The sequence below is a fragment of the Ylistrum balloti genome, unplaced genomic scaffold (genome assembly GCF_031769215.1).
Source record: "Ylistrum balloti isolate Yb309-2 unplaced genomic scaffold, AGI_CSIRO_Ybal_v1 Utg370104, whole genome shotgun sequence".
Classification (NCBI taxonomy): Eukaryota; Metazoa; Mollusca; class Bivalvia; order Pectinida; family Pectinidae; genus Ylistrum; species Ylistrum balloti.
Genome location: NW_026782129.1, coordinates 62,056 through 80,658, shown reverse-complemented (window position 1 = coordinate 80,658; position 18,603 = coordinate 62,056). Strand labels below are relative to the sequence as shown.

At 33.8% G+C, this 18,603-nt stretch overlaps 2 protein-coding genes across 2 annotated transcripts; one reads left to right on the top strand and one right to left on the bottom strand.

Annotated features, from left to right (window-relative positions):
* Positions 1 to 449: 449 nt before the first annotated feature.
* LOC132550101 (calcium channel flower homolog) lies at positions 450 to 4,390 on the bottom strand. The gene is made up of 6 exons (XM_060214114.1): positions 4,232 to 4,390; positions 3,496 to 3,568; positions 2,960 to 3,085; positions 2,310 to 2,417; positions 1,759 to 1,907; positions 450 to 1,316 (listed from the first exon to the last, which is right to left on the bottom strand). Exons 1-5 carry the CDS (start codon positions 4,329 to 4,331, stop codon positions 1,790 to 1,792), a joined length of 525 nt encoding a protein of 174 aa, XP_060070097.1. The 5' UTR covers positions 4,332 to 4,390; the 3' UTR covers positions 450 to 1,316; positions 1,759 to 1,789.
* A 1,659-nt stretch (positions 4,391 to 6,049) lies between these two features.
* On the top strand, positions 6,050 to 10,409 carry LOC132550080 (dynactin subunit 6-like). The gene is made up of 8 exons (XM_060214089.1): positions 6,050 to 6,076; positions 6,275 to 6,339; positions 6,810 to 6,915; positions 7,126 to 7,202; positions 7,354 to 7,401; positions 7,636 to 7,778; positions 8,161 to 8,477; positions 9,153 to 10,409. Exons 1-7 carry the CDS (start codon positions 6,060 to 6,062, stop codon positions 8,251 to 8,253), a joined length of 549 nt encoding a protein of 182 aa, XP_060070072.1. The 5' UTR covers positions 6,050 to 6,059; the 3' UTR covers positions 8,254 to 8,477; positions 9,153 to 10,409.
* The last annotated feature ends 8,194 nt before the right edge of the window (positions 10,410 to 18,603 follow it).

The following is an 18,603-nucleotide window of genomic DNA, read 5'->3' as shown; positions in this document are numbered from 1 at the left end:
CCTACTGAAACCAACCTGCCATATCAAGATTCATTAGAACCAAATTCCATTTCCTTGTACCAGACTCCATCCTTTCTGAAGTGAACACAAGATGGATCATCCTTAGTAAAATAAAATACACTGAACATGGACTTGTATACAGTGTCATTTGACAATAAAATTTGGTTTCCATACCTGACAATAAATCTACCTGTTTACACATTGTTAAGATTAGGCAAAGAATTAAACATTTTTTTTATCTAATTTACATACAAATTTAAGTTTATAATTTGTGTTTAACAAACAAAATGACGGACAATCAGCCAGAGGCACCATGACATAAACAACTCATGCTGACATGATGTACGTATACAACACTTAACTATGAAATACATCAATAGAAAATCAATGTTGATAAATCAATATTAAAAAAAAATATTAAAGATGTATTATCTACCATTTAGTTTTCTTTTGAATTATCTCCCTTAGAAATGATAAGCATTACATAATCTTCAGATAAAGTTACCATACCGGTACTAGAAATGGTATTATTGATTTATTAAAGTAGAACAAGATACAACCTTAAATAATAAAGAATTCTGTGATTAATTTGCAAACCTTCGATCCAAACTTGTCAATGACATAGGTACTTGGATTGTATTTTACAAATGAACAAGTTGCAAACAAAAATGGCACTAAGTGAATTACAAGTTATCTGTCAATATTGCCCAGACTGGAATTCTTTTACTTTTTCTTTATAAAAGTCGTCCCATATACAGTGTACTTATATTGTTACTAGACATATGTGTTCAGTAACCTAAACAATTTATATGCAAGTTCATTTATTTTGTTAAAGGTCTTTACACCCTTAAGTTTGAGTTAAGAAAGTGGTCACTTGCAAGACATGCAGGCAAACACTACATTTTATATGTATTTTTCTTAGATTTCAACAACAAGTTGTTGACAGATAGCACCTACCCTGGTAATTTTTGACTAGCTATTATATATGACATAAATTTTTGTTTACTTTATTATCTACAAACGAAATGTGCACCATTTTATCACATACACCTTATACAAATTGTCTACTTGTCTTCTTATACAAATCTAATATGTTGATTGGGCAATAAACAAACAAATCTAAGACCAAAAACTTTTCATAAAAAACCATCCACAAGGAATTTTCACATACCATCCTATAAATTTCCACAGCAGAGTTTTCTTTTGTGTAAAATCTACATATGATGATACATTAATTCACCTGCATTAAAACCTTGGGGAATAAAACTGCTCCCTGTTGCAGGACATCATTCACTGCTAACAAGGGTATGTCAGATCTACAAAAAATAATTAAATAAATCAAAATAATTTTCATGCAAGATGTCAATAGCTGACAGATAAACTCACAATAGAGGATTTTGAGGGATGTGAGTTGATGAAAACTATTGGAAAGTCTTTTGGTGCCACCATGATCTCCTTGGGGGAACATTCTAATTCCACGTACAACATAAACTTAGATGTGATTGCTGCTCGTTAGTATGCATGATAGTTTAATTGTTTCATTTGAGAATGTGACATTACCTACTAAAATTTGCCAAGATTTACAAGGAGGGTGTCATCAATGAAGCAGAAGATGCTTTTTCATGAATCCATGTAAAAATCTTTCGTTTTTTCTCATACTGCCTTCTTTTCATCAATTCTGAGTCTGAAATAATTTTCCGCTTTCAAGTCAGTATTTTCTAGTTGTTTTTTATAAGCAGTGAGAGAATCATGACTGACCTTTCATTTACAGAGTAGTAAGAGAACTTTATCACTTTGGCTGAGTACCAGGTACATGTAGATCTACTTTTTCCTCATTATCCATCAATGTAGCTTGCATCTCCACATCATCACCACGAGCCTTGGCCTTCATTGTATCCCGATCAGCTCTGTGAAAATAGTTAGGGTCAACATGTTGTCAAGAACATATGTATTGAACAATATGATGGTTTACAAATAGCCATTATATATGAAATAACAAAACTTTTGAGGATAGGACAGTATTCTAATGAAGATAAAGTAAGACTGTCCTCAATCAGTCTGGAAGTATGCTCCTTCATTACCATATACACACAGCATTACTGCTATTTGATCTAAACCGTTCTGCTCCATAATAGATTTTTGTGTTGAATAGAGTTCGAAGATGGAGGTTTCCTCAACTGGATAACTAGAACAATTAACTTTGAATTCTGTGAATCAATTCTGTCTACTATCACTAAAGGATAGAAAACAGTATCATAAAGTCACTAAGTAGTCTTGTATAATTTCATGTAATTTAATCCATTACTTACTTTCTGCCCAGGAACATCATGCCATACAGAACACCACAAACAAACACAAGGGCACTACCAAACACTGTGGACATCCCAAAACACATCAAAACTGGAGTCAGTGACAATCTGTAACACAAATATCAGTAAAAAGTCAGTTTTTGTGCAAAATATTTGGTATACTTTTCAAGTAGATCATATCCCTTTCATACATATAATAGGTACCAGGTATCTATATTCAATAAAGATCTTGTTACATTTATAATAGTATATCTGTCATGTTCATTTTAATATGTGGATTGCTGAGAAATAATTGATGTACATAGTGATGAAAAATCAAATCATTAAAGAAATTGAAAAATCATGTTTCAAGGTAATAAACACTGCACTTCCTTCAACTTAAACCAATTAACCTTTCATCTACTAATGTATATCAAGATTGAAAAATACAACTCATTAGCAAGGTTTGGTGTATTAAGTAAAAGACAAGTCTGACTGACCCTTCAGACAGTGTATGTTCTACTAATCCTTACATCATCTGAGGGAATTCATTGTCCATATAAACACATTACTACACAGATATAAGGATTGCTTTAGCATGTAAATATGAAATGAATAATCACCAGGTGTCTGGAAATAGTCAAACAACAGAAGAAAGTGTGCATATTTACCCACAATAAATGGCTGCCTTTTGCCATGGTGCTCTGGCATCAGAAAATTTTCCAACTTTATCTGCAAATTCTATAAATTGACAACAGCATGGTGCTTCAAATAACACTACTATGAACCCGACCAGCCTGTGTAAAAATGAAAGCATATGCCATTAATACAGCCAGAAAATATACAATGGAACAAATAACAATAATGGGCTTCTGATTAAAGAATTTCAAAATCAGCCAATTTACATTTCAAAGTGCTTAATGTGTCATGTATTTGTTTTTGTCCTAGGACAGAAACCCTTTAAAATTAGAAAATGATTTACTGGGTTTGTGATCTATTGTTATATATTATGAAGATAAGAACAACAATGAAATTATTTTGTTAAAATGAATGTACAAATTAGCACATTAAATTTATCAATTTAAAAAACCATTGATAATTTTTTTATAACAATTTTCAGTTATTTCAAGCAAATTGTGTATCCTTAAATCCTATATCACGGAATGATATTAACTTCATGTCTTTGTCGTAGAGCAGAAATACTTACATCTGTAAAACGCCAGCTACAATGCAGGTTGCAGATAATGATATACAGGTAACTATTCCAGTTATCATAGCAACTGCAATTAGAACAATTTAATTTCAGTCCATAAAGATGTAGTTTAAAGAAAAGAAAAATAATACTAATTGAAGTAAATTTTATGAAAATTATGTGGCACACATTCAGATCAAATAATTATTCATATAACATGAGGGAGAATTACTAGAAAGTGAGAGATAAGTCTGTAGAAATGTTAGTATATGCAGAATATAAGAATTAAAAATTTGTCCCTCTCATGGGTGATGGTTTGCTTTGAGCCTTCTCTGTGGAAAGTACAGGTATACAGTACTTTCGAGGTTTACTAGTCTATAATTGCTAATATCCATAGATATCAGTATATCACTTCATTTTCATTAACAACACAAGACCGTGTTAACATGTTCAAGTACCCTTTTGTTTGAATAAGAAACCGAGAAGTAAATTTTAATGACCATAATCACTTTAATTACAAGGGCAAGATGACCAGACGTGATGACCTCTTAGTAGTATATGTATTAAACAATACTCATTAGCAAAGCAACGACGGATATGCTAATTGCATGCGTAATGTCGTAGATATATATCTCTCAGTCCGTGGTCATACTGGCAAATTATTAGTCAAGACCGGTTTTGTAACTCTCAATTAGGACTTATATATAGTTTTCAATCAAAGTTCGTGTAATGTTATTGTATCAATACTTACTCAGACCGCCAACGGTGCCTATTGATTTAACAAGAATTCTGAACCACCAAGTGGCTTGATCATTTTGTGGTGGTGGTGGCTGCTGGACGTTCGGCTGCATTTTGATAATTCTGAATATCCTTACAAGTAGTCCAGACTGAATGAACTATAACAAATTACATTACTCAGACTAGTGTGCCTTTGACGTGTTCATCATGTTTTCAATCATAGTGACTTCCGGTGTAGTAGAGTAGTCTCCCTTTCCACACACAGTAAGGGTTCGATCTTCATTAGAGACACTATATATTTATTTAATAAAAATAAATTAAAAGTAACTCTATTCAGGATAAACGTACATTGTAATACCAAGAAACCTTGATTTTTTTTAGAAATTTATTTAATACATATTACTTGTAAATGTTAAATACGTTTTCCTTCACCATGTTGTAAAGATATGGGTTCAAGTCACCATAAGAGATTTTTGATCTAAACTTCAAGTCTATGGCGTATGACCAAGGTGTTAATATATCATCAATTTAAACTGTGTGGTTGTGCTGTGATTTAACTCTATGACGTCATTATCATTATAACATCATAATATGTTGTATTGGCAAACCTTTTCACGTAACATTCGTGAGCACCTGACATATCTGGAATATTTAACAAACATTTCAGGGATTTCAGGTTCAAGAGGGAGAGAGCCCGCGCACATTTTATAAACTGAAAATCCATTTTTTCCTTTCACGTCTTCCGTCCTTTTGTCCTTTTTTTTTAAAAATATAGATTCTGTTTTTGTTTTGTGTTTCTAATTTGGTCGAACTAAAAGCTGGAAAAGAAGTCAGGATGATGTTGTTGATAAATTGTATTATGAAATTATATGTTTGCAGCAGCGCATTAGCGGCCCGTCGCCTGTCTATGACATCCTTAAGATTTCTTATTGCTATTTTGTGAAGAGCTCTAGAGATGATTCTCATCAATTAAAGGACTGCGCTATCAATAAGATAGAAAAAATATGGGGAGGGTATTCGGACTGAAAAGGCATTTTGCCGCTATTTCTAAGTTGGAAAGGAATAGTGGGATCCCTTTCGTAAATTTCATAAGTGTATGTGTCGGATTTCCTTGGTACCTAGAGTTTGATGTTCAGCTTTTGGGTAAAATAAAAAGTACACAAAATAATACACGTATCTTGGATTTGGAAATAATCTAACCAACTTTTATATCTAACATCCGTTTTCGATGATGTTTCTTATCCATGTTTGGTTTTGAGAGTGATTGGAAAGGTAACTTGCGTTCTCTGTTTTAATTTTACGATAATTAAATTAAATAATTAAAGGGGACTGTGTTGCATATGAATGATATGATACGATAATCCATCCTTCAAGTCCATTCTTACGTACTAGTAACAATGAGAGCTAAAGAGCACTTAGTAACTTGAAGTAAAAGTGGGTGGGAGTGGGGAGGGGGCCGCTCATTGCGTCCTTCCTTTCCATTCAAGCCCCCACTCCCAGCCCCTTCTCCCTTTTTCAACCTTGATTTCTGACAGCAATCAATTCTCACTTGGGAAAGGTAATCTGTCACATATTTATTTATTTATGTTCCGTATCACGTGGGTCTGTTTCGAATCTAAAATTAGAAAAAAAATACAAGGCCGTTCACATCGTTAACAATCAAATACTACATCTTTCGAAACCTCTCTGTTGATTCATTTGTAGTGAATAACAATTTAAACAGGAAATTGATTGGTATTTGCCATATGTTTTAATAATAGTAAACTTCTCTTTCTTGTAATAGGTTTCACAAAAGTGTTTGTGAATGTTTTAAGCGACGCCAACACCAGAAATCGAAAGAAATGTCTGCCAAACCGAAGTAAGTACTATAGGTGACTGTCTTACTACTTTATGAAACATACTTTGAAACTTTCCAGCCAGAACACTGAAGAATCTTCGCATTCCCGTTTTCAGAGGATTTTATTATCAACAAATTAGGCATTACATATCAAAGCTACTGCACCATGGTGTATCATTGAATTGCCACTATAATCATAATCCTCTTGTTCCATTGCAGGGTACTAGTATCACATGGTGCTGTTGTCTGTGATGAGTGCGAAATAATTGGGGATGTAACAATTGGTAAGACTTAGGTGTTCAAAAATAAGAAACCCCTCAAAAATATGAAAAAAGTGTGTAAGCTTTACAGAATTGGCTTATAAATATGATTTCATTCTAAAATAATCAACTTTTAAATAGTATTTGGTGTCAGACAGTCCTGAATGTTAGTTTTAAACATTTGTTGTGTAACACCCTTATAACTTGTACATTATATCTAACTGATATAGAATTAAGAATAATCACAATTAAAATGTTTTTTAGAGAATAACAGTGACCATTGATGAATTCAGTAAATATAACTAAGATCAACAATTCTGAATTATGAAAATTTTAATAAAAAGCATTATAACTATACATTTAAATACAAAGTAAAATTTGACATGTAATGAAATCCTAAATTTTTTTCAGTTAAGGCCTTAGTGTCCGAGAAAAATTTCAAAATTCCAAGTGAAATGAATGTTGAATGTCATATCACTGTTTTCTGTTTTCAGGTGCACGATCTGTCATTCATCCCAAGGCACGCATCATTGCAGATGATGGACCTATTATCATTGGTGAAAATAACATCATAGAGGAACTAGTTACCATTGTTAATAGGTGTGTTTTAACATATATATGCTGGTGGACATTAACAATTTCTCTGCATTTTTGTCTGTTTATTTATACATTTTTTGAGTCTAGCGTGTTGTAATATTTCTTTGAATTTGACGGGAGTTATATCGTTGACATTTTGATGTTGGCATTGTATAAGTTGGTTCTTGTGTGTATTTGTTTGTGTTTGACATGCTCTAAATTGACATTTTTCAGAAATCCAGCAGGAACAGATGCCAACACACAGCAAGTGATGATCATTGGGAACAACAATGTCTTTGAAGTTGGTTGCTGTATCCTTTTATATGTTTTGTTTAATTGTACCTCAAGTATGTTGTATCATTTTAGTTAATCATGGTATATATATTCAAAGCTCTAAAGCACTGTTGCAATTCTTAGTTCAAACTTTACATTTTAGCCAATTTGACCTTGACATGAGTGTAGATGTAGAAGCAACAAAGATTGGTGATCACAATGTTGTGGAAGCTAAAGGTAAATTAGCTGTCTTTTTGTTTTTGTTTTTTTTTTTTTCATACCTTTACACTTATTGCCCCCCACCTCCCCCTTCTTAAAATAGAAGTACCAGAAAGTGTATTCCTGTAAATTATACCCATGAGAAGTTGAAGTGCGGTTTTACCTTTTCCTCAGTGTGGAAATTGATAAAAGTAATGAAGGTCATTCTCCAAGTTTGTTTACATAATTTATATGTCATTTGATTTTTTGCAGCAAAAGTTGGGCGACAAGTCGGTTTAACAACAGGCTGTATAATAGGTTCCATGTGTTCACTGACCAGCAATGAGACGCTACCAGATAATACTGTGATCTATGGCAAGGAGTGTGAGAGGAGGGTCCAACGAGAAAGACCTCCAGTAAGTTGTCTACAGTCACTAATGTATTGCTTCTGTCACAATTACCAGATAAACAAATGATAAATATTATATACTTTACAGCAGTAATGACAAAACATACTACAGTTTTACTAAAGGCTAGAATCAAGATCTTCAAGTTTTAAAGAAGTGAAAATAAAAGTTTTGATTAGATCACCATAGATCAATTACCAGATAATTTCTGCTTTCATTAAAGGTTATGCTGCTTTTTATGCTCCCCAAAGGGAGAGCATATATTCACAGCAATGTCCATCTGTCTGTTCATCATAATTTTGTCTGGAGCATATCACAAATCTTTGAAAGGTTGTGTTAAACTTGACAGAAATATAACAAAACTGATATATGTATATGTGTTGATTTTCAGACCCAGAATCTTCAAATTGACTTTTTGACCAAGATATTGCCAAACTACCATTACATTAAGAAGACCAAGTCTGGAACTCCTCAACGGACGTGATGCAGCTGTACTAAGGAATCACAAAATTATACCTTTACTTATGAACATGATTTCAATATCCGATGAAATACAAAAAAAATTATCTCTGAAGCCCAGAATAACAACAACTTAAAGATAATCTCAGTGTTTTGTTGTGATGTCTGATATTATTTCAAAATACAAGTATGCACTTGGATTTTTGTAAAGGAATAATTTTGTGATTCCTAGTGTTTTATGTTTTTTCGGTAAGTGTGTTGAGGTTTTTAATGAGGTGGTATCAGCAGTTTTTAACAGTTACATGCTTATCATTGAAACCAGCCAAACGGGCATAATTAAATGATATTGACAGACCTGGCTTTAACCCCTCAACTATTACTATTAGTATAAGTTACTAATTATATCTTGTGAAACTGGAAAAAATACTGAACAAGTTTAATTTTCAATACATTTTGATTTGCAAAATATTTCTTACTTGGGGTATTTATTCAAATAAACATTGTTGTTTAGATTAAAAGAGTGCTTGACAAGAATGTTTTTGCAAAATTTTATACCTTGAGCCAAAGATATTTTCTTGGGCCATACATATAATATTATTTAAAACATTTAAAGGTAGTGTCACTGAGAAGCAAAAGGGTAAATCTTTATATTTTATGTAAAGGAGATATAGACTAAATGTTTGAAAAAAAAACTTAAGCTTCTGTGAGGAGAGGATCAACAATCAAGTGTGTATATGAGACAAAGAGCAGTTCAGAAAATATTTGAACGGCTAGTTTGTCAATACTCGTAGAATGGGTCGAAAATAAAAGATTCATTTATCTTTTTCAGTTGAACATTAAAGATAATGTCGACATATATGTATATAGTAATAAGGATCCTGAACGATTCCTTTCAATTTATTTATTATCATTATTTTTTTGCAGATAATCAGTGCAATATTCTGGCATGGTGGCAGAGGGAACTTTTCTGTGGATGAATGAACTACAAGTTGCTTTTGCTGGTGATAGTTCACATTCTGACTGGTGGTGGTAAACACACTAACTGGTTGAAACTTGCTTTGACCAGGAGATACAAGGATCTCCCACTGCAAGGATGATACTGATCCCCCATTTAGGATGTACTGGGAGCATGCTGTTCAATGGACCAGAGCAGTTATAGTCTTTTCTCATTGCAAATTATGACAAAATATGAAATATCGTCATTGTAAATTAATTAGTGTAAAGTTGCCATATAACCTTTTTAATGTAAACTCATGCCTGTTCTGTGCCTGTTCTGTGTCTGTTCTGTGTGATAATTGCATTTCCAATGTATATTTCCGTGAAGAGAATTCTCTTAAAAAGCAACTGTTCAGTCAATTCTTTTTTCTAAGCCTCCTCAGGGTGATGCTGACAAAAAATGTGTGAACTATCATTATGTATTTAAGGACTGGATGTCCTCTTTAAAAATAATTAGCTTAGGTTGTCTAGCTTTGTAGCATCATTTTAATCACAGTAACTGCTCACTTTATATTTTCCCTGGTGTTGCTTTACACATTTTCATTGTATTTTTGTACAGCAATCCATCCTTTAACTAAAGTGAAACAAGAACCTGTGAATTTACAGAATTTCTCTCTATTTATGCCCATTTGTGTGAACATAAAATTTGTTAGTTTATTATCTTGAAATATGGTGCAATGAAGTAATATATTGAATTTGGTAAAAATTGTTACTATGCAGTATATGATCAGCCCTTAAAAAGTAGGACTTTTATGTTCGATAGTTACCAGGATTAATTATTAACAGATACAAATCACAGTTGTTTTGGTTTCAAAAATTGACGGTTCAGAGGTGGATAGAAATAAAAAGGCAAATCCAAGCTCCATGACTGAGTGTACATTCTGTAATGGGGCCAAGTCTTGGTATTTCTATAGTGTTTCACTCAAGCTGCAAGTATTGCATTTTTTAGTTGTATTTTAAATAACATTTACATGACTACTGGTACAAGATTTGTCCTGATTAAACATAATTTACATTAGTAAAAATATACCTTCTCAATTATAAGGAAACAAAAGACATGTTTTAAGTAATATTCTTTTTCCTATTATGGAAGTTCCTTGTTAAATGATAATACATGTTCACCATATGTGTCTGTAAATCAGTGTAAATCATTGTATTTATTTAATAAAGGATAGTCTTATTTAATCTTTGGGCTTGTCTTCATCTCTTCAAACTACTCACTGTGTTGACTCGCATTTTCAAATGGCTCTTATAAAGTCTGTGAAGCTTGTTAGATGGAATCCTGAATTCTGTTTTACCTGAAACTGTGTATGTATGTAGACTAATTTATTCTGAATCTGCATGTAAACGGTGTACTGTTACATGTACTATTATTTATCACCCATAACTGAAGGGATTACTATTGGATTTGATATGTGTAATTGCCATAAACAACGTTAAAATACCTGTAGTTGTACCCATATGAAAATTTGAAAAAGTAAAGTAACACGACAATGCAAATCAATATAAAACTGACTGATAAACTCATTACAATTGGAATGGTGGACAGGCAAAGAAAACAGTTTTCTCTCCCTCATAGATTTATAAGTGTATTTACCCTTGGCAGCTTTAGAACTTCAGTAACCTAGACCTAGAACATAGATCTGAAAGTAATAAGTGACTTACTGCCTTTTGAGCTATAAGCCTAACTGAGAACTTAGGAGGATAGACCTTTAACCTTATTGTGACCTTGACATTAGTGCATATACCTGAAAATGGTAGGCAATGTATCACCTTGTCCTTCATGAGCTTTGACTTACGAATCTGAAGAAAGTTTAATGTTGAAACTTGCCTTGCTATCAGAAATATATATATATATATATATATCCACGAAGAATTATTGACGTAACGGGTCACTTTCACCGTTTGATTTAATTAACCTTTAATCTCAATGTGAAATTGGCTTTGGACTATTTGTATAGCTCGGAATTCTGTCCATTAAAGAAATTTCATTAATATACTTTCTTTTAGTTGTGACCTCGACTATTATTTCAGGCAAACAAATGACGGACAAATGACCTATTCTATATATGAAAAATCCCGATATTTTCGCGAGCATAAACGTTGCGACCTGACCGTGCTGTTTTGCATAATTAAGCAATCAATGAATATTTAAATTTTATTTGCCTAGCTCGGAATTCTGTCCATTAAAGAAATTTCATTAATATACTTTCTTTTAGTTGTGACCTCGACTATTATTTCAGGCAAACAAATGACGGACAAATGACCTATTCTATATATGAAAAATCCCGATATTTTCGCGAGCATAAACGTTGCGACCTGACCGTGATGTTTTGCATAATTAAGTAACCAATGAATATTTAAATTCAGATTAATGTTTTTCATTACTCTATGATCACACGTGTGTTACACGAGGTCAGTGTTACAAAAACCAGAAATGACCAAACATGTGAACATAATCCAATCGTAATCACAAATTCAATGAAACTGGGGCAAAATATTAACAAAAGAAAGATTTACCATGCAAAACTTTGTAAATCCAAACAAGAAATGTCACGTTCAACACGTACAGCTTCGTATCACACAAAGAAATAAAACATCCATAACATCACTATGACAACCGTAAAATAAACATAGATACGTTGATTGTATAGTAATACAATGGTATAAGTTACGGATGGGATAATGCGTTTTGTCCTTACAGACAGATCTCCATGTGTGATGGGAAGTTGTCCCATTTCGGATTTTGCGAGTCAAGCTCACTGGACTAATATTTATCAAGAGATTGGAAAGGACGACGAAAAAATGAAAGTAGTTCCTAGTTACGCCTGCGTCCGAGTCGGACTTAATGAAATACCAATATGGCAAACAGTAATCTTCAAATGTATGTACAGTTAACCTCGCCTTGAAAGCAACTTCTGTATAATAGGATATCTGTCTACAGTTTCCAAATGTAAAACTATGTTCCAACCTCTATGTAAATACCTCTGTAATTTGATGGACACGTAGGAGTTAATAGAGTTCCATGCCTATACTCTTTAATCGTAAACTGTTTATACTATGATATACTGTGCACGTGATCAAGACAGTTGTAAATTAAATGTACACTGTGTAAATTATTTTCAATAGTGATGCATTGATATCTTTACTCAACAACGATAAAAATATGTCCATACAGTTGAGAAGTCTGAAATTCGAATGACGTGCTGTTTATATCTTATAGACAAACATAATATACATTCCGTTTGGAAAATGTCTTGCATCTATCGACACACCTCTTTTTAGATGATTTAGATAACCGATATAACTAAGTCACAAGGAGCGATAATTTCAGTGTCATGCGCTGCGTATCCGAGTTTACAGCTTGAAACTATAATTAAATATTCTCAGGTTATGTACGTACACGTAAGCATGTCTGATTTATGCTGATGTATTTGTAAACTCCAGGGAAGTGAAGACTTGCTGCTGTATGGGATTCATATCTGTTGACGAATATAATCAGCAGCAGCAGTATTCAGATAACCCTTGACCTATGTACTGAACCACTCCCATGACGTGTGGAAGTTCAGCTACAAGGTTTGGCACGAAAGGAGCCATGATCGTGTAACATTTTCATTCGAATCTTCTGATAGCAGAACGAACATTTTTATTGCATACAACGTCATACTTCAAAACAAGTAATTCAACCGAGTTTGTGAATAAGAAGATCCATTCATAACACAACATAACACAACTGTTTTTCAAAGATTGATAATCTTGTTTCTCAGCGAAAAGAAGTTCGCATGATTTGAAAAAAATTGCCATATCTATCATTTATCAATGGTGACCAGAATAGACCCCCGATGGTGACCAGTACGGACGATTGATTAATAGTGATTATTAACAATGATGACCAGTACTCTCATTGGTTATCAGTATTGAATACCCATGATGACCAGGACTGGTTACCAATAGTTACCAGTGCAAAAATGGTTACCAACACTGCGTACTATTGGTTACATGTACTTATTACCAATGTTGATCAGTAATGACTACCAATGGTGATCAGTAACGGCTATCAATGGTGACCAGTAACGACTACCAATGGTGATCAGTAACGACTATCAATAGTGACCAGTAACGACTACCAATGGTGACCAGTAACGACTACCAATGGTGACCAGTAACGACTATCAATGGTGACCAGTAACGACTATCAATGGTGACCAGTAACGACTACCAATGGTGACCAGTAACGACTATCAATGGTGACCAGTAACGACTATCAATGGTGACCAGTAACGACTATCAATGGTGACCATTAACGACTATCAATGGTGACCATTAACGACTATCAATGGTGACCAGTAACGACTATCAATGGTGACCAGTAACGACTATCAATGGTGACCAGTAACGACTATCAATGGTGACCAGTAACGACTATCAATGGTGACCAGTAACGACTATCAATGGTGACCAGTAACGACTATCAATGGTGACCAGTAACGACTATCGATGGTGATCATTAACGACTATCGATGGTGACCAGTAACGACTACCAGTGGTGACCAGTAACGACTACCAGTGGTGACCAGTAACGACTACCAGTGGTGACCAGTAACGACTATCAATGGTGACCAGTAACGACTATCAATGGTGACCAGTAACGACTATCAATGGTGACCATTAACGACTACCAATGGTGACCAGTAACGACTACCAATGGTGACCAGTAACGACTATCAATGGTGACCAGTAACGACTATCAATGGTGACCAGTAACGACTATCAATGGTGACCAGTAACGACTATCAATGGTGACCAGTAACGACTATCATTAACGACTATCAATGGTGACCCATTAACGACTATCAATGGTGACCAGTAACGACTATCAATGGTGACCAGTAACGATTATCGATGGTGATCATTAACGACTATCGATGGTGACCAGTAACGACTACCAGTGGTGACCAGTAACGACTACCAGTGGTGACCAGTAACGACTACCAGTGGTGACCAGTAACGACTACCAGTGGTGACCAGTAACGACTATCAATGGTGACCAGTAACGACTATCAATGGTGACCAGTAACGACTATCAATGGTGATCATTAACGACTATCAATGGTGACCAGTAACGACTATCGATGGTGATCATTAACGACTATCAATGGTGACCAGTAACGACTATCAGTAACGACTATCAATGGTGACCAGTAACGACTATCAATGGTGACCAGTAACGACTATCAATGGTGACCAGTAACGACTATCAGTAACGACTATCAATGGTGACCAGTAACGACTATCAATGGTGACCAGTAACGACTATCAATGGTGACCAGTAACGACTATCAATGGTGACCAGTAACGATTATCGATGGTGATCATTAACGACTATCGATGGTGACCAGTAACGACTACCAGTGGTGACCAGTAACGACTACCAGTGGTGACCAGTAACGACTACCAGTGGTGACCAGTAACGACTATCAATGGTGACCAGTAACGACTATCAATGGTGATCATTAACGACTATCAATGGTGACCAGTAACGACTATCAATGGTGACCAGTAACGACTATCAATGGTGATCATTAACGACTATCAATGGTGACCAGTAACGACTATCAGTAACGACTATCAATGGTGACCAGTAACGACTATCAATGGTGACCAGTAACGACTATCAATGGTGACCAGTAACGACTATCAGTAACGACTATCAATGGTGACCAGTAACGACTATCAATGGTGACCAGTAACGACTATCAATGGTGACCAGTAACGACTATCAATGGTGACCAGTAACGACTATCAATGGTGATCATTAACGACTACCAATGGTGACCAGTAACGACTACCAATGGTGACCAGTAACGACTATCAATGGTGACCAGTAACGACTATCAGTGGTGACCAGTAACGACTATCAGTGGTGACCAGTAACGACCATCAGTGGTGACCAGTAACGATTATCAGTGGTGACCAGTAACGACTATCAATGGTGATCATTAACGACTACCAATGATGACCAGTAACGACTACAAATGGTGACCAGTAACGACTACCAATGGTGACCAGTAACGACTATCAATGGTCATCATTAACGACTATCAATGGTGACCAGTAACGACTACCAATGGTGACCAGTAACGACTACAAATGGTGACCAGTAACGACTACCAATGGTGACCAGTAACGACTATCAATGGTGACCAGTAACAACTATTTAGAAATCATTTTTGATGATAATTATGCAGCTGCATACTTGAGTTAAGACAGCTTCACATTTGCTATGTGTTACTTCTAACGTGATAATCACTGGGTCATTAAAAAAACCATAAACCTAATTTAATATGTAAAAACAATACAAAAACAAATATTTAAATAATTATTTATTTTGCAAAGTGTACAACTATTTCCTGGTTTTTGTTAACCATCCTTTCATAATACATTGTATAACAGGCCCTCTGTATAGACTATAACAGGCCCTATTTATTAGACTATCTATAACAAAACATCTGTATGACTGACCGTGTAGAGCCCTTACATCAACATAAACCTATACTCCGTTTAGATATTACATGAGTAGTTATAGGTTCTGTGACTTTTAAGTGAAGCAGTATGCGTATTAATTTTTTCAAACATTCAATATTAAGATATTTACTTAGAAAAAGGTTGATGACATACATGTACAAGACATAATTTGCTATCTAAAAAAAAGATTTTTAAGCAGTATCATAGAAAAAATTCACTGATTCAGCAATGAAATAAGTAAAAGTTCTACAGAAGACATGCATCAACTAACGAGAAGGGTTTTAAAAAAATGTCTTTTTCGAAATTCAAACATTCAAAAATATATGAATTAGGACAACATATGTTACAAAGATAAATACCAATCTCAGGTTAAAATCTCTCACCAATGCAAAAAAATGGGATTAAAGCACATTATCCTAACTTTAATGAAAAGTTCTCACCATCTTTGCCATCTATTAACAGTTAACAAAACGAGACAGCTTTTATGGCATTATAATGAAACCATATCATAATGGGATCCATTTAAGTTTTGATTTTATGTGAAACATCAAAGAAAATCACACCAGGACATCTTAGTGACAGTAGTTTTGGCAAGAAATTGTTTGGATTATGTTGATCTTTCTACAAGCCTGAGCATCAACTTTTGATTAGGAAGATTAAAGCACCATGATTACCTCCCTTGAAAAAAAAATAACAGGGTGCACATAAGAGTGACATGGAAGTTCATAGATTATAACAAATATCTGTATTAAGACATAACACATTGACAAACTTTGATTTTCTGTCTTCAGGACAAATATAACAGAAATAAACCTGGATTTACATTTAATGTTAAAAATTCCAATTATATCACACGATTCATCATTGGTGGATATCAGTTAGAAATTATATATATTACTACAAAAGTATTCATAGAATGTAACAATTGGAATGTGGCAACAGTAGTGTCAACATGATTAGAATAAAAGTTCTCTCAGCTTTAAACATTTGATGTGGGAAGAATGCCCCGATACTACAGGTTAGGAGTCTGTGGTTAGTACTGACCTTACATGTCAATGTTTCCCATTAATATTACATGTCATTTCTAGAAGGAATCAGAAACTATTGCCTATATTGACCATACCTGTGCCACTGTTTGATATAATATGTCTGGGTTAGGGTCAGGCTAGAAATGTCATTCATGGAAAACTTAATAAAGTTATAGTTCTGATTTAGACTTTGTACCGTGACTTTTAGAAAAGATAAAGTGACTTGTGTTTATAGTGCACATTTACTTACAGTCAGCCACATTCAGTGATCAGTTCATTATAGGAACCACAAGCAGCTTCAGTCACACACACCCTGGTTTCAGCCAACTAGAGTATGTAACATATAACTGTTCAATTTAACAGGTCAAAATTTTCCTTCAAAGCGACAGAATTTTATTTAAACCAATGAAAATTTTGTGATCTGGATGTTAAAGGACATCTTATACACATGTCTCATTACTTCTTGAATTAAATTTTCACCATCATGTTTATATACTTCAAACTTACCCCAGCTGTAATAACTGCCCATACGGTATTACTAAAAATTATGTTTTAAATGTTTCTTTGACTGAAAGCAATACAAAGCATTGAGAACCTACACACCAGAATCAGAGTAATATCCCATAACACTCCAATCCAAGGAGTGATATCCTCGATGTTTGTTAGTTTAACACTTGTGATGTCATCAGCAGTGTGTATAACATCTAAGATGACATTACTGACAACACTTATGGGAAGCTGACCTCCAACCTAACTAATATAAACATATACCAATAGGTTTAAAACACATATGTAATAGCTTATCACCAATCATTATTAACTGTTTCCAGTACAAGTGTCTCTGACCTGTATTAGGATCATAGCAGTACACTGACAGAGACAATGCCCTTGTGATCATCATGAAACACATTTGGTTTATAGACATCTATAATGAGAGACATGTGTACTTAGGCAGCATATTTGTGTAGTAAATTAAAAAACAATACACCATGTACAAAACTTAATATCATAAACTCTGATAATGTAACTTAGTCTATCAGACGTAAAGTTACAGAAATACGACAATAAAAGTTAGAGATAATGTTTGTAGGGTTTACTGATCTTAAACACTTCCTTATTGTTTAGGTAAAAAAATTGTCGAAAAAAATACTATAAACATCATATATTATTTAGCAATGAGAGCAACTTTTAGATAAAATAAAAAACTACAAAAGTATTGACTATGAAAAAGAAAATATAATATTCAGATCAAATTTGGATTTAACAGTTGAATCTGTGAACTTCACAACAAGGAAAATTAATGTAGAATTTATTTATACAAGTTAACAATAAAAAACGAAGATGTTGGGACTAATCACCATGTTTGTAGACTGAGACCAAGACGTATTTGATTGTTACAACTAATAAGAATTCTACTATTCATCCCAAACCAACAACACATGTATCAGAGATAAAAAAGGGTATTTAACATAGTTTTATAAAACTTTCATAATCTCTGTGGCATATATTTTACATAACAATAAAGATAATGAGAATTATCGATGTATTATGGCAAAGAGTTAAACATCACACAGCTAGAGTATAAAAATTGAAAACGAATGTAATTAATTTCAGCAATTTCATAATTTTTTTTATAAATACAAATAGTGATAAGACTTAAAATACTGTAAAGAATTGCCAGAAAAGTCTTCTCTTCATTTTAATATATGTTGAGCAAATAGAAACTAGTGATGGCACTAAAATAAATACATTTTTTTTAATATAAAAATATCATCTTATACAGAGAAACATAAAATGATGGTATACAGACCAACATGGATCAGATC